The sequence below is a fragment of the Arvicanthis niloticus genome, chromosome 2 (genome assembly GCF_011762505.2).
Source record: "Arvicanthis niloticus isolate mArvNil1 chromosome 2, mArvNil1.pat.X, whole genome shotgun sequence".
Classification (NCBI taxonomy): domain Eukaryota; kingdom Metazoa; phylum Chordata; class Mammalia; order Rodentia; family Muridae; genus Arvicanthis; species Arvicanthis niloticus.
This window is the reverse complement of record NC_047659.1, coordinates 41,172,165-41,188,220: the sequence shown is the minus strand read 5'-3', so window position 1 is coordinate 41,188,220 and position 16,056 is coordinate 41,172,165. Positions and strand designations below refer to the sequence as shown.

At 39.7% G+C, this 16,056-nt stretch overlaps 1 protein-coding gene across 3 annotated transcripts in view; it reads left to right on the top strand.

Moving 5' to 3' along the window:
• The window catches only part of Slc38a11 (solute carrier family 38 member 11), a 48,847-nt gene that overhangs the window by 9,730 nt on the left and 23,061 nt on the right, over positions 1-16,056 (top strand). For all 3 annotated transcript variants that reach the window (XM_034495939.2, XM_076928831.1, XM_076928830.1), the window contains one exon: positions 3,056-3,135. In XM_034495939.2, coding sequence (XP_034351830.1) covers positions 3,056-3,135 — 80 coding nt within the window. The remainder of the gene's footprint in view (positions 1-3,055; positions 3,136-16,056) is intronic.

The following is a 16,056-nucleotide window of genomic DNA, read 5'->3' as shown; positions in this document are numbered from 1 at the left end:
AAGCATTGTACAATCTATGTATTAACATTGTACAATATATGTGTGGTACCCTTAATATATATTGTTATGTTTTGTGTATCAGTCAAAAATTAAACGTAAATCAAATTATCCCTTAAATGATGTAAAATCTTTTTATTTGTCAATTACAATGCTTATTATGTGCATTTTCCACTCAGTGAATTTAAATACCAATTTGTTGATTGATAAATTGTTGAGAATTTGACTTATTATACATAAAAATTTATGATAATATAAATCTTTTAAATAAACTACATAATTATTTGACTTACCCATAGAAACTTATTTGTATCAACTATCCATTATCCGCCTGTATATTTTTTATTTATTATATATATATGAGTACATTGGTGCTGCTGTGTGTCTTCAGACACACCAAAAGAGAACATCTGATACTGTTACAAATGGCTGGAGCCACCATTTGGTTGCAGGGAATTGAACTCAGGACCTCTGGAAGAGTATAAGTGCTCTTAACCACTGAGCCATCTCTCCAGTCCCCTATCTGCCTGTATTTTATTCTCTTATTGCCAAATGTTTCTATTTTACCTAAAAAATAATTGGCATTATGTTTACATGGTCAAACATTCTGATAATAATTAATTAAGAGATATTTTGACAGTCTGCTTTGAAAACTGCAACCATCAAACATACCATACTTCTTGCTTTCATGTTTGACATGGTATATCCAGGGATGAAGCCCCTTCTTCCAGGCAGATTTGCACACAGTCACCATTCCAGAGTGTTCTTACCACTAGGCTTTCCATTCCTAAAATCCATCCAGATACAAGCAAGGATGTATTAAAAGGCAGGCCAGATATGGCAGCACATACCTGTAGTCCCAGCATTTAGGAGCTGGAGGGAGAGGCAGGCACATCTCTGTGACTTTGGAGCCAACCTGATCTACCTGTAATTCTAGGCCAGCCAGGACTATAGAATGAGGTCTTGTCTCAAAAAACAAACAAACAAACAAACAAACAAACAAAACAAAAAACAAAAACAGAAACAAAAACAAAAAAAACTTACAAAAGAAAATAGTGTATCAGAAGGAAATTTTTTATGTGTCAGTTATTATATAAATGAGTAAGCAATTTTTCCCTTCACAAGTTCAATATATAGATGTTATCTTCTGAGAGTAGAGAAGAAAACATTCTTGGGAAAATGGTAACACAGAACATATTAATTACCTACATGTCCCCTGAAGGTGTCATAATGAAATCCCAATGAACAGAGCACAGTGCTGGCTCTCTCTGGAATATGCCCCTGGCATTCGAATACCACCTCTATTAATGTCTAGCTGTGTGGACTTCATTTTGCTATTTATTTTTCCTGTTCTTCATAAGACTGGAATCTCATCATAGATATTTATTTCAAATTAAACATTAAAATCTTAGAACCCAACGTTAATAATAATCACATGAAACAAAAGCATCCTGAAAGTTTTTTTTTTCCTTGTCATAGAAACCATCTCAAATGTGCTTACTCATTTTAAATGAAGACTCAAAACACAAACCTATTGGACTAGGTGTACATATGGAGCAGAGCACATGCACACACCCGCCAGCTTGTGTTTTAACCAGAGGAAATAGTCATAGCATTGAGAGGAAGACAAAGAACAGACCCAGAAACAGAGCAAAGGGCAAACTGCACTAGACAAATAGACTAAGCTGGAGAGCAAAGAGGAAATGGCAGGCATTAAAAAACAATGGAGATGAGCGTATGCACGTTATGTTGAAAGAAAGGGGGGGTGATAAAAATAAAAGAAGCTTTATACATAGGAAGCCCCTTAAGTCAATACTAAAATGGGGCCTGAAGAAAACAAGATATTTTCACTTTCATAAGTTAAAGTCCTCACTTTGGCTGGGCAGTGGTGATACATGCCTTTAATCCCAGCAGAGGCAGAGGCTGGCAGATCTCTGTAAGTTCGAGGCTAGCCTGGTCTACAGAGCAAGTTCCAGGACAAATACTCACCTTGTATCCTGCGCCAGAAGTAAATAAAAGCCCTTAAAGCTTTGTTGCAAGATCACGGTGGACACCTCATCCTCTGTTTGTGGCTCAGGGACAAAACTCATGATATGATAAGTAGTTACAGCCATGAGTGTAGAGACTGGTCTGTACATGTATAAACCACTTGGGACTTGGATAAAGACAATCTATGGTTAAGTTCATAGATTTTTTTGTTGTTGTTATTTTTGTTTGTCTTTTTAAAATTCTACTTTTATTGGATATTTTTATTTATTTACATTTCAAATGTTATTCTGATTCCCTGTTTCCCCTCCTCACACCCCTATCCCAACTCCTCTTTCCCTGCTTCTATGAGGGTGTTCCCACACCCACTCATGCACTCCCACCTCATGGCCCTACCATTCCCCTACATTGGGGCATCATGCTTTCACAGGACCAAGGGCCTCATTGATGCCTGACAAGACAATCCTATGTTACATATGCAGCTGAAGCCATGGGTGGCTCCATGTGTACTCTTTGGTTGGTGGTTTAGTCCCTGGGAGCTTTGAAGGGTCTGTTTGGTTGATATTGTTGTTCTTCCTATGAAGTTATAAACCCCTTTAACTCCTTCAGTCCTTCCCCTAATTCCTCTATTGGGGTCCCTGTGCTTTGATGGTTGGCTCTGAGCATCCGAATTTGTATTGGTCAGGCTCTTGCAGAGCCTCCCAGAAGATAGCTATATCAGGTTCCTATCAGCAAGCACTTCTTGGCATCAGCAATAGTGTCTGGGTTTGGTATCTGCCTATAGGATGTATCCCCAGGTGGGGCAGTCTCTGGCTGGCCTTTTCTTCAGTCTTTGCTCCACTCTTTTGTCCCTGTATTTTCTTTAGACAGGAGCAATTCTGGGTTAAAATTTTGGAGGTGGGTGGTTGGCCCCATCCTTCAACCACAGGGAGAGGGGAGGTGTGCCTAACCTCTGGATATGGTCTCGACAGGTTCTCCCTCTCCTTTGTTGGTAGATTTTTAAAATGGTGCATTATGTTGCATAATTTATGTGCATCCTATGCTGACAATGTCTTTGCATTTCTTTTTGCAGATCTCTTTTATCTCTACAATTTTAACAGCTGTAATTCTCGGGATTGTAATGACAAGGGCCATTTCCTTGGGGCCAAACATGTAAGTGTTGTTGTATCTTTGATTTTACATCAAGATTTGCTTAAATACAGCCTATTTTAGAAACATAAGTAAAGTACAGAAGTGGCAAGATGTGATTCAGCCAGATGTGAGGAAGCAGCCAGATCGAGATTTCAAAGTAATTTTCAGCTATGTAGCAAGGTCAAGGCCAGACTGAGACAAGGGGACTCAGTTTCAAAATAGGAAATCAGTAAGAAAAGAAGGAAAGGAGGAAGAAAGAGGTCATATACACACAGCACTAAGAAATACCATATAGTTAGTACTCGGAAGAATCAGAGAAAAACTGACAGTCAGTAGATGTGCAGAGAGATCTGCAATGTACTAAACAATGTAGAAGTTAATTTACGTTATGTCTTAAGCAGTGCAAGGAACACTGTCTTCTATGAATGGTCTCTAAGAAAGGAAGGGGGAAGGGAAACCCAGTGAACAGATCTGATCGGTAGTGCAGTGCACAGGGAATCTGTTTCCCTCTTCATTAATTGTTGCTCTGTAAAGTTGCTTCTTCGTGCACATGCTTATGAAAGGCTCCTTAGCTTGCCAGAAAAGAATGCCCCCCAAAACAAAACAAAAAATAAAACAATAAAAAAACCCAAACAACTAGACTCAAGTAGGTAGGAGATCTGAGACAGGGTGCCAACATGCTTTGACTTAGTAGAGTCTCTTGTATCCTTGCTACAGGGCTTCACGTGGCAACCAGCTGTTGTTCCCCTCCTGAGCTCATCTGAGCCTTAGTACCACCCAAGGGCCTTCTTGTCAGACACCACCACACAGAAATATCAGAGCTTTACCAGAAGAATTGGGACAGATAGCTGAGGAAGGGTACCTCTTTGGAAGAGTACCTGACTAGAATACAAGGGAGCCCTAAAGTCATTTCCCAAGTCAACAAAAGAAGACAGGAAGGAAGGAAGGAAGGAAGGAAGGAAGGAAGGAAGGAAGGAAGGGAGGGAGGGAGGGAGGGAGGGAGGGAAGGAGGGAAGGAGGGAGGGAGGGAAAGAGAAAGAAAGAAAGAAAGAAAGAAAGAAAGAAAGAAAGAAAGAAAGGAGGGAGGGAGGGAGGGAGGGAGGGAGGGAGGGAGGGAGGGAGGGAGGGAAGGAGGGAAGGAGGGAGGGAGGGAAAGAGAAAGAAAGAAAGAAGGGAGGGAGGGAGGGAGGGAGGGAGGGAGGGAGGGATTGCTAATCCAGCACTACACACCTGTAGCAGCTTTGAAACACATATGATTTGGTTCAGGTCAGCATGGCCATTTATCCCTCCTTTCAGGGGGCTTTCATTGAGCACCTATTGTTTTTGATGATTGTGCTGTCTCCTGGGAGAAAAGAGCAATGTATTATCTAAATCTGCATCTACTGCAAGTTGTTCATCAGTTGGATGCTCTAAAACCAGAAAGAAAATAAATACCATACATGTGATAAGTGTGAAGCAGAAACATGAAAGGGGGGTTAGAGGCAATGCCCAAACTAGGGAGGGTGTCATGACCTGCTTGGATCCAGGAGAGCTTTCCTGAGAAGGGAACAATGTATGGTCTGGGTATCTTTCACATATAGACTAGAACTTTTTTAGAGAGATAAATGGATAAAAGACCTTGTAGGCTCCGTAAATGTGCGCATGGAGACACCTGGGTGCAGGCTCGTTCTATGGCTGCTCATTCAGTATTTACTGTGCCGATACTATATTCCATCCTGGTTTTCCAAAACTGAGGTACAAAGTCCAAAAGATAATGCATTAAATAATACAGCAAGTAACCATTTAGGCAAAATGATGATAATATAAGACTTAACTATAATGACATAAACTTTCATACTGAGAGGAGAATCTAAGCAGCCATATATAATAAAAAGTTTTATTCACTTAACACTGTGAAGTGGTATCAAAGAGGGAAAAGGGAGAGAGAGAACTAGGGAACCTGACAAGTTGATGGATCAGAACTCACCTATGCTCCAGAAGGGGGAAATGATGTTCTCCATCTCCTCTGCACGTTACACTCACCTGACTAGCTTAAATGACTGATGTGCCAGACCCCCACCCACAGAGCCTCTGACAGCATCTGCTTAGGGGCCAGGCAACTGGACTCATGTGGAACAATTGGAGTCCGTGAACAACGAGCTAGAAAAAGCCTCTAACGCAGAGACTGGCCACAAGTATATGTCAGCTGCACTCCATGAAACCAGAGCTTTTTCTTCTTGATGGCCCGTGGTTGCTGGTTCATTCTTTATCTGTGTTTTTCAGTATCTATCTTTATGTGGAAAGTGTCATGTGACATTATTTTGAATACAAAAAGAAATAAAATGTCTGTTATCAAGGGTCTCCCTGTGTAGTAGGGAAATAATGCTCTATAGATAACCATCAGGGAAACTATCAGGAAGGGATGTTCCCTTCCTGTCAGGTTAAATGGGTTCATTTTGTGGCTAAAGAGCTGTTTGTTTAGTTGGGCTCTAAACAAAATATAGCCTTAATTCCCTCTACTGGTGATATAATATTTTATCTGAGACTGAGTTTTTACAATGATGGGGATTATTTATTTAACTCTTCCAATATTTAGATGTATAAGAAGTATGTCTTTTCAAATGGTGCCACCATTTATTTCTGTTTGAATAGCTCTGCAAACAACTTCTGCTTGCCCTGTTTACAACCAGGCTAATGAAATCTCTGTAGAGGTTGGCACAGTAGCTAGTCAAGCAGGCTTCTTTCTGGAAATAAGACAGGCAAAGATGCTTATCATCCATAAAACATGAGAAACCCAATACACCATGTGTGCTTTTCTTCATTTTCAGTTCAGATGAATGATCAGGAAAGCTGTAGATTCCTCTCCCCCTAGGTCTTCGAAAATAGTATTTGAAAAAAAGATCTTTAAACCCACTATCAGAAGAGAGGCAGGTCTGTAACGGCTGCTGGTATTGACCTTGTTACCATGGAAACACCTTTTTAGTGGTTGTGTTTTAAAAATAAAACACAATTCAATTTCCTTTTCCATAACTCATAGGGCCATAAATTCTGCTTTCTGGTATGATTTCAAATAGCCACAGCCCAAAAACTTTCAGTTCCTCTTGGAAATTATGTTCAATTTTATTGTGTTTTCTAGGTCTTTTCTTTATAAAAATTGGAGTAGCAAGGCAATTTAATTGTTTTCCAGAAAGGGCACAAGTATGAAAATACAATAAACACTTGTGTTTTTTTTCTATTCTTTCTAATTTAAATAAGAGGTATTTTTTTAAAAAATTCTTTATTTGAGATATGATTAATATTTATATCTTACAATCAGTGTGGAAATGATAACATGTCATCAAATTTAAAACTTTTTTTTTCATATGACATCTGTTATAGTATTTTAATCAATAACAACATTCTAAACATAACTGGAGGATGTATGTCTATACTTTTTACAGACATTTAGATACAAAAAATGTACCCTAGAACCCAGCAAGCATTAATTTCCTTATTCTGTCTAATCTAAGCCTAAAACTCTACAATTTAATAAACTAGATTGGATTCAAGACAGGATCAGGAAAAAATGGGTAAAAAATATGTAAACATAAATATTTGGGGAAGAGTTCTGATTAGTTAGGACAAATGTCACTCACTTAACATTTTGACATATGAGTTATTACTATTTTCACTGTAAATGACAATCACCAAAATATAATCTGACTGAAGTAAAAGACAATTTATTAACCCAACTATAAGGTTTAAGGTTGGTTCCTGGGTACGATAGTCTGTGTGTTGTATCCAGGAGCTCAGTTAATGAAGTCAGACGTGGCTCTTCTTTATCTCCATTTCTTTTTCCTACTCTTGTTTGAAATGCCTGCTCACTGTCATAAGATAACAGCAGGCAGTCTCAACTTAAATCTATTGGGGTCTACGTCCACAGAAAGAGAAAGGGTTTTCTCTTTCAGGTGCTTCCAGTCCACTATAAGGATTATTTCTAATTGGCTCTGTTGAGGATCTATAAGGATTCCTGCTCCAGGATCTGTGCTGAGTAGCTTGTGATCTGGTCCTAAGAATAGGCTCGTGCCTACAGCCTGAATAGGAAAATGAGTGTCCCCAAAAGACATCAAAGCAGTAATGATTAGAAATGTGGATGGGCCAGTGTACCTTGCAAATTACAGGACCCATTTAAATTACAGGGGTTTCATTACATGGTATGAGAAGAACACACAACAGAATTTAAGATGTAAGTGAATGATAAATATCATGGAAAAAAAAATACTCCTATTGGAACCTGGAAAAATGGTTTAATGAAATTTTTAAAAAGAAAAAAAGAATCTCACAATGTTTCTAGCAAAGTATTTCATGTCACTTATATTCTTAAAAACCATATGGTATAACAATGTCCAGTAAGTTATTTTAGTAGAAGACAATGAATCTAGACAAAGCCTCTTTTCTTCTTCTGTCTTCCCAACCTCCTTATTTGATAAAGGGTATAAATGCGGTAAAGTAGTGGGCAAAACTGGCCTAAAGTGAAAAAAAGAGCTAAAATACCTTATTCTGTTTTAAATATAGGAACTATTGAGCAAATTATAGGTCAAGTCAAAAGATGAATTTAAAAATGCTATATTGACTCATTTTGGGAAGAGGGGGTGAGACAGAGTCTCACTATGTGGCTCTGGCTGTCCTGGAACTCAGTATGAAGACTAGGCTGGCCTCAAACTCACAGAATCAATCTACCTCTATCACCCAAATGCTGGGATTAAAGGTGTGTGCCACCACATCCAGCTTCTAGGAACGCCTGAAGGCATTTGGGGCATTGTTTGCATGGTCCTTAGAATCTGGGATATTCATTCTTGAAAGTGTGCTCTAAGGATACAGAGAGGAACATGTGGGTTTGTTCTGAAGGTCATGTAGGCAATGTGAGTTTCACATCAGGTGCTTCTGTTGCTGCCCTGGAATGGTGCTCAGGAACGGATTCAGAACTTGAGTACTTTGGCTTTGTAAGTTTGGAGCTTTTACAAAAAGGAGTTGAGAAGGGTTCTCTACTTAGAAATAAAATGATCATTTTTGTTGTTGAATTGTCTCTATTGGTCTCTTAGGCATCTTCAGGTACTTTATGTCTTTCATCTTGCTACAAACACCAGGAGAACAGAGGTCACATTTGCTTTTTCTACTGTATCTTAGCTCTCCGGGATGGTCAGTACAGACTTTGGTGCTCAGTAAAGAATTGCCTGCTCATCAGTTGGACAGCTATCATATGCCTTCTTGCTTCAGCCAATTCATCCCCAGGATTGGCTGAACACAATTTTCATATAATTAAAGAATAAGCATCAACTTGAGGCAATGAAATTGTCATGTGGAAGTATTTACTATTAAGGAAGACTTTTCTAAGTTTACTTTCAAACCCAGATCATAATGACCACTGACTGTCCCACTCTCTTATCACCCCCTTTCCATACTATATAGACACTGTGTTTAAGGCATAACTAGAGTTTTGTTGATTCTGGCTAAAAGTATGCTTGGCGTATACAAAGAAATGGTTTACTCAGAGACCAAGATGAAGAGAAGGCTTTGCTGCAGTGTAAAAATCTTGTCTTGTTGTTTATCTGATGGACAGTGACAGTTCTGAAACAGAAGAGTGGCCAGTTAAAGCTCTCATTTTAATTGGGCTATTCTTGCAGCCTGAGGTAAGGGCAAAGGGGAGAACAGATGCCTGGAATAAGGCTGTCTGTGTCAAGACGCCAGGCACAGGATAACTGGTACAGTATATGTGCATGGATAGTAGACATGAAGAAGGAGGAACCTTTAAGCTGATAAAGTTAATTAGACTTAGTGACTACGTGAAGAGACTAAGGGAGTAAGACTTATGTAGAGTGATGGTTGACACCAAGTTTTTAGCTTAGACAACTGGATTCATAGTTGGTCCAGAACTCACCACCAAAGGCTCAAATAGAAGAGTCTAGCATCAATCAATTAGAGTATGTATTAAATGCCTATTGAGTCAGTTGTTCTAGGTTGTGGTGTTGCAAAGATAGACATAACCCAGTCCCCCTCTATGGGTCTATTAACGTTTATTGTGGGTAGAGTTGGGCCTATAACTAGAATCAGAAATCCAAAGAACACTCATAATTCTAACAAATATCTATTATATTGATATATTAAAATATTAAAATATATTAAATATATTAATATTTTATTAATATATTAAATATATTAAAGTATATTAAATTAATATTAATTAACAGTAAATTAAAATATATTAAATACATTAAATAATATTAATATATTTAAAAATTAGGAGGCTGGGGAGAGATGGTTCACTCATGATGAGCCTGTAGCATAAGCCTGGGGACCTGGATCCACATCTACAGCACCCCTTTTGTAAAGCCAAATCACTGGTGTATGCCTGTGATCCCAGCACTAAGAAAGTAGAGACAGGAAGGTGTCTGGGCTTGCTGGCCAGCCAGTCGGAACCAATCCAGACTCATTGAAAGAACTACCCCTACCCCAAATAGATAGTAACATCATAACAGGAAACCACTGACAAAACCTCTTAAAAACTGTGATAGGATGATGAAATGTTGCTCTCCACAATAGATGGCTTCCAGCAGGGCTACAGGAGGGGAAAGGCTCAGTGCTATGGAAGAGGCAAGCCACTGAGAGTTTGAGCAAGCTCTAGTAAGTATAGATATAACATACATTAGACTTTTTTCTTTTTGCTGGGGGGATGTCACAAGGAAGGGGGTGGACAGGGAAGTACTGGGAAGTAAACGTGATAGGGGTGTATGATGTGAAATCTCAAAGAATAAATTAAAATATTACGTTGGGGGAAGAAGGATACAGTGGAGAAGTGACTGAGGAAGACACTGGTGTTGTCCTCTGACCTTTACATGCTCATGATCCTAATTGTGTTACATACCCATAATTGTGTTCTTCAAATGAATACACAAAACACACACCAATACAAGAATGATGATGGTGGTAATAATAAATATTTTCTTTTCTTTTTCTTTTTTATTAGATATTTTCTTTACTTACTTTTCAAATGTTATCCCCTTTCCCAGTTTCCCCCACAGCCCCAGAAACCCCCTACTCCCTCCCCTACTCCCGCTTCTATGAGGACACTTCCCCACCCAACCACCCACTCCTGCCTCCCTGCCCTGGTATTCCCCTACCCTGGGGCATTTTCTGAAGTAAGATCCTACTCTCTTCCCTCCCAGCTGCCTGTTTGTGCCAAATCAACCCAGCAACAGCACTTTGTGAAGAGTCTGTAGGGGAATCAAAAAATAGATGATAATCAGAATCAAAGGAAGTTGATATCTCAAGTGACAAAACATGTTCATGATTACATGATTTGTTTCACACGGATTGTTTTTTGTGAGAGCAGAACTAAATTCTGCCCAACCCCCCCCACCACCACCACCAAAAAAAACAGTATTAAGTTTTCTGAAAATTTAAATCAAATTTTATAAATTGTATTTAAAGTAAGTGAATCCATTTTGGCATTGAGAGTAATCACAAGGGAGGAATTTTTTTTTTTTTTTTTGGCCTGGCAGCTCAAGTCAAACACAGATCTGTATCACCACAGAGGAGTCAGACACAAATGAGCTGGGAAAGAGCAGTGGCTGAGGAGCCAGCTGAGGCTGAGCTTGGGGAAGTGGTCAGGTCTGCCTGTCACTTACAGCTTGTGCTGTGACAGAAACCAGGAAATGCCTAGGGGTGTCCAGAACATTTAACTCTAAGCTGTGTCTGATTGAAGCCGTTAATTTAGAACAGGTTCTGCCCACACTGAATTCTTCGGAAGCCTCCTGTGCTCTGCTGAAGAGTTTGAGTGTGTGCTACTAGAAGGTACAAGGTGTTCTGAGCCTCCTGGCCCAGAGGTGCAGTTTCCTAAGACCCAGTAGCAATACTTTGAAGCTTAGTTGTTGTTTTGTTGTTATTTATTAGAAACAGGGGCTCAATATATAGCCCAGGCTAGCCTGAAATTTGCTTTGTAGACCAGGCTAGCCCCCAATCTTACAGAAAACTACTTGCCTCTGCCACCTGAGTGCTGAGATTTCAGGTGACCCATCCTGACCTTGTTTTTTTTTTTTTTTTTTTTATCACTTTATGAAGACAGGTTTATTTGGTAGGACAACATTTCTGATCCCTCAGCCATTATGAAGATACCAAATTTAAGTTTCTAATCAAGATAAGATGCAAGAATCCAAGAATCCAAACCATCACCCACATCTGCCAGCTCAACACCAGCTGCAACCCCAGTTCCAGAGGATCTTTTGTCTTCTTCTGGCCTCTTCAGGCATGCCCACACAAAACATATACTCTCTCAGACATACATATAAATGAAAAGGATTAAAAATAAGTCTTTTCTTTAAAAGCATATAGGACGATGCATAGCTTTGTGGATAGCATGTAGGACAATCTGATTTTGATTCCAAGCATCTCCCACCAAAAAGGCTAAACAAAAATTATATAATTAACATCTGTTAAGAATTTTTTATGTAAAGGAAGCAATCATTTCTTTTTTGAAGCGCTGGTCTGGTCATTCTAAGGCTGCAAACAGCTCTATGCCAAGCCATAAATGATCCTTTCCTCTCTTCACACCTTGTAACTCATAGACACTAAAATTTTCAAAATGAAGTCCCTCCCCTTCTCTTACTCTTCATTCCTACCCCCTTCTCCCTCTTCCCTGCTTAGTTTCTGCTTTCAGTTCTGTGTTTGCCAGTTTGCTCTGTTTGACTTTTAGACTTGATCCCTTTTGTTAACCTTCTTCCAAACACTCAGACAGGTAAGATAATGTCACCCTGACTGGCCTCCTGTCCTGCTGAACCTTCTAGAGAGATCAGTTTGTTCTTGCACCACCTCCCACCACCCTAGGATTCCACCCCACCCCCACCCCCACCTCCACCCTCTGCCTCTTCCCTGTTCCAGACACTCTCTGTCCAGGATTCCACAGCACCCTGGTTTCTTTGTTTTCCCCTTTTACTGGAACACCCAGGGTAGCTCACTGGTGTCTGAGCCCCGCCCACTCCCAGCTGGCATGATGCAAGCCACTCTTTCTCATGGTGTGTGTCTTCCATATGGTTCTCCACAGTTATGACTTAAACATCACATTTTCGTTCACAAAATATTTTCTCCTCAGATGTCTCTTCTTTTAAAAAGATTCTGGGATCTCAGGACAGAGGGAAAAATCCATGTGTCCTATCTATTCTTGTTTAGTTAGTCAACTGTACGTGTGTGTGTGTGTGTGTGTGTGTGTGTTCCATCAAGATCATGAACCAGTTGGGGGACAGGACCTCAGTGTTCACATGCAGATTCCCTATCAAAACATCAGAAGTAAGTGTGTGTGTGTGTGTGTGTGTGTGTGTGTGTGTGTGTGTGTTTGGCCTGATTTAAAAATTACCTGGGATCTTGGTTACGGTTTTACTGCTGTGAACAGACATCATGACCAAGGCAGCTTTTATAAGGACAACATTTAATTGTGGCTGGCTTACAGGTTCAGAGGTTCAATCCATTATCATCAAGGCAGGAACATGGCAGCATCCAGGCAGGCATGGTGCAGGAGGAGTTGAGAGTTTTACCTCTTCATCTGAAGGCTGCTAGCAGAATACTCACTTCCAGGCAGCTAGGATGAGTGCCTTAAAGCTCACACCCACAATGCCACCTACTCTAACAAGGCTACACCTTCTAATAGTGCCACTTCCTCAGCCCAGCATATACAAACCATCACAACTGGTATGTACATGTATCCCCAAAACATCACATGGTGCTCCATCCACATGCAAATTTTTATCCAGATGAAAAACATAATAAATTTTCTACCTACTTTACTCTGAGTCCCTTCTTTACCTGCAAGTTTCTAGTCTCTGTTACTCTATGTGTGATCCAAAGATTAAAAGAAGAAAAAGTAAGAAACATCAGAATTAGTGTTTAGATGAAATCTTTGGGAAGAAATTTATGAGTCAACCCTTAAAAATATTCCTTCACATAAAACCACAAATTGGGTTTTAAGTACATGTGCCTGTTTAAGCATCCAATAAAAGATTGATTTGGTAAAATTGTGGAAAACTAACAGCTTGCTTGCTATGTCTATAAAAAATAAATACTGAATCATACGCTTTTGTGTACATGCTAAAATTCATATGCTTTCCCACACTAATCTGTTAATATGGTAAGTGCACTAACAGCTGTTTCTATGAGACTAGCCTGGCATTGATTATGAAGGCCATTTTTGGTGATGTATTAATCATACAAATTGCTTGGATGCATTGCTAATATTTTTGTATTTGACATTTGTCATCTAAAGTCAGAAAGACTGTAACTTCATCTGTTTTCAGCTGGGCTGGGCATCAAATTGTATGTACTCTCTTAAATTATACCAGGAGGGGATAACCATTCCTTTTCTTCTCTTCTTTTGCTTTTCCTCCCTCCCCCACATCTCTTTCCCCCTCCCCATCCCTTTGTTCCTCCTTCCCTCCTCCCCTTCCCTCTCCTCCCTCCCTCTCTGAGAACCTGTTTGTGAACTCAGTCCTATTCTGTGACAAATCATTGAAAACCCATATCTTATTTCCTCTATCGTTTTTCTACATTTGGAACACAATCCTCACTCAGAGCATATCAGAAAGTTGGAGTCTTCTGCTAATACTGCCCAACAGGGATCGTTTTATAAGTATATTAAATAAGTGTGCATGTTTCAGTTGCTCATTAAGGCTGGAATTTGCCAGGCTAACTGGAGAGAGAGAGAGAGAGAGAGAGAGAGAGAGAGAGAGAGAGAGAGAGAGAGAGAGAGAGAACAGTGGAGGCAGCAGGTGGCAGTAGCTCCCACTCAAAGAGCAGAGATTTCCAGCAGGCCTGGAAACAGTGGGAGGCCTCTCTCACAGGCTAGCTTTTCTCAAAGACAGTTTTTTTTCCCCCTGAGAGCTGCTCAGTTCATTTATAGAAAAATGATATACTGTACAAACTCTACAGACGTTGACAAAATAAATGGGATCTGCCTGTGTCCTCTTCATACAGACAATGAATAACAAACATGAAAGTTGAGTTTTCATCTTGAGAATTCCCCTTTTTATTTAACCCCCAAGTGATGGCGTGCTCTCCAGTGGGCTCCTTGTTTACCTCCATACACTCTTTTGAGTCTCATTCAAACCTGTCAATAGAAGTGTGTCATGATATGGATGCTTATCTGCCTTTGAACCCTAAAGAAAGGAAACTAATCAAATATTACTAAATAGGACCAATAGAACTGACTATATATTGAATATATACTGCCTTCTAGTCCCTGGTTCAGAAGGTTTACATGCCTTATCTCATTGAATCTGTACAATAGCTCAGGGAATTCGATAATATGGTTACACTCGTTTCACAAATGCAGAAATTGAAACAGGGATCGATTAGCTTAGCTAATGGCATGCTTTAGCAATAAATAGAAGAGGCCAGAGGAACAGACTCAAGGCCTGTAATATTCATTATTACTGGAGGCAGAGGAGAAAAATGTGTTCTAGGTAGGCCAATCGGTGCTGATTCTGGATGTTTTAATTCGACTGGGATTTGTGCTGCTTGAAAATTTAAAGTGCGTAAACAGGCATGATGAAGCCACATGTTTAATCCCAGAGCTATAAAGGCTGAGGCAGGAGGAATCACAAGTTTGAGGCCAGCCTCAACTAATTCTATCTCAAAACAAATAACTGAGTAGAATATAATTCGTTTTGTTTTGTTTTGTTTTGTTTTTTTCAAGACAGGGTTTCTCTGTATAGCCCTGGCTGTCCTGGAACTCACTCTGTAGACCAGGCTGGCCTCGAACTCAGAAATCTACCTGCCTCTGCCTCCAAAGTGCTGGGATTAAAGGCGTGCTGCCCAGCATAAAATATAATTCTTAAAAGTGTATATGATCAAACTCCTCTTTCGAAGTCTACCAATAGGTAGGAGCCTGAGGCCAACACACGAAAAAATTTTGCACAAAACACACCAGGAAGCAAAGCAAACTGGATCTTTAGGCAGAAACTATCCTGAAGTTAAACAAAAATAAGTGTTTTGGTTTTGGTTTGAGACAGAGTCTCAGTGTGCGGCCCTGGATGACCTGAAACTCAATTTGACTTGAATTTGTAGAGATCCACCTGCCTCTGCCCACTCTGTGCTAAGGTTAAAGGTGTGCACCTCTATGTCTAACATAAACGATGATAATTCTTAAATGTCCCTGCAAGAAACAAATGAAATAACGCAGTATATTTCCCCAAAAATCTACAGTCAGCATCAACTCACATGTACCCTCCTCAATGAACTACAGCTCCCATTACACCTCTCTCAGGGGAATTGAACCTGAAATGCTGAAAAGGTGAATGGGGAGCAGTTATAAGTTGTGTATCTATTTCCCTTAGGCTCTTGTGTGACGACTCCACACTAACTTTTGTTCTTATATTGATTGAGTAAATCGATTCCCCAAATCACACAGTGAGTGTTTCACATGTATAATTAAACACAGAATCTGTTCAAGTATTCAACAGACATTTTAAAGCAGTGGGGTTAGGAAAGTCTGATGCTCTCAGCAAAGGTATGTTGATAAGATGAATGGAAGCCACTTATTAATTTTTTCTTTTTCTTTTCACTAAGTTATTTATATGTGTGGGTATTCTTGTCTACAAATATTGTTCTCTGTCTCTCTCTTTCTCTTTCTCTGTCTCTATCTTTCTCTGTGTCTGTCTGTGTGTGTGTGTGTGTGTGTGTGTGTGTGTGTGTGTCACATGTATGGTGCCCAAGGAGTTCATAAGAGGGCATTCAACCCCAGAATTAGAGCTACAAATGGCTATGAGTCACCATGAGGGTGCTAGGCACCATACTTAGATCCTCAGCAAGGGCAAGAAGTACTTTAAAACTCTGAGCCATCTCTCCAGCCTGCTTATTAAGTTCCTATTGAAAGATACTCATTTTTATGTGTGACACTATTTCTTATTCTCCAACTTATTATTACACTTGTTTAATAATGTA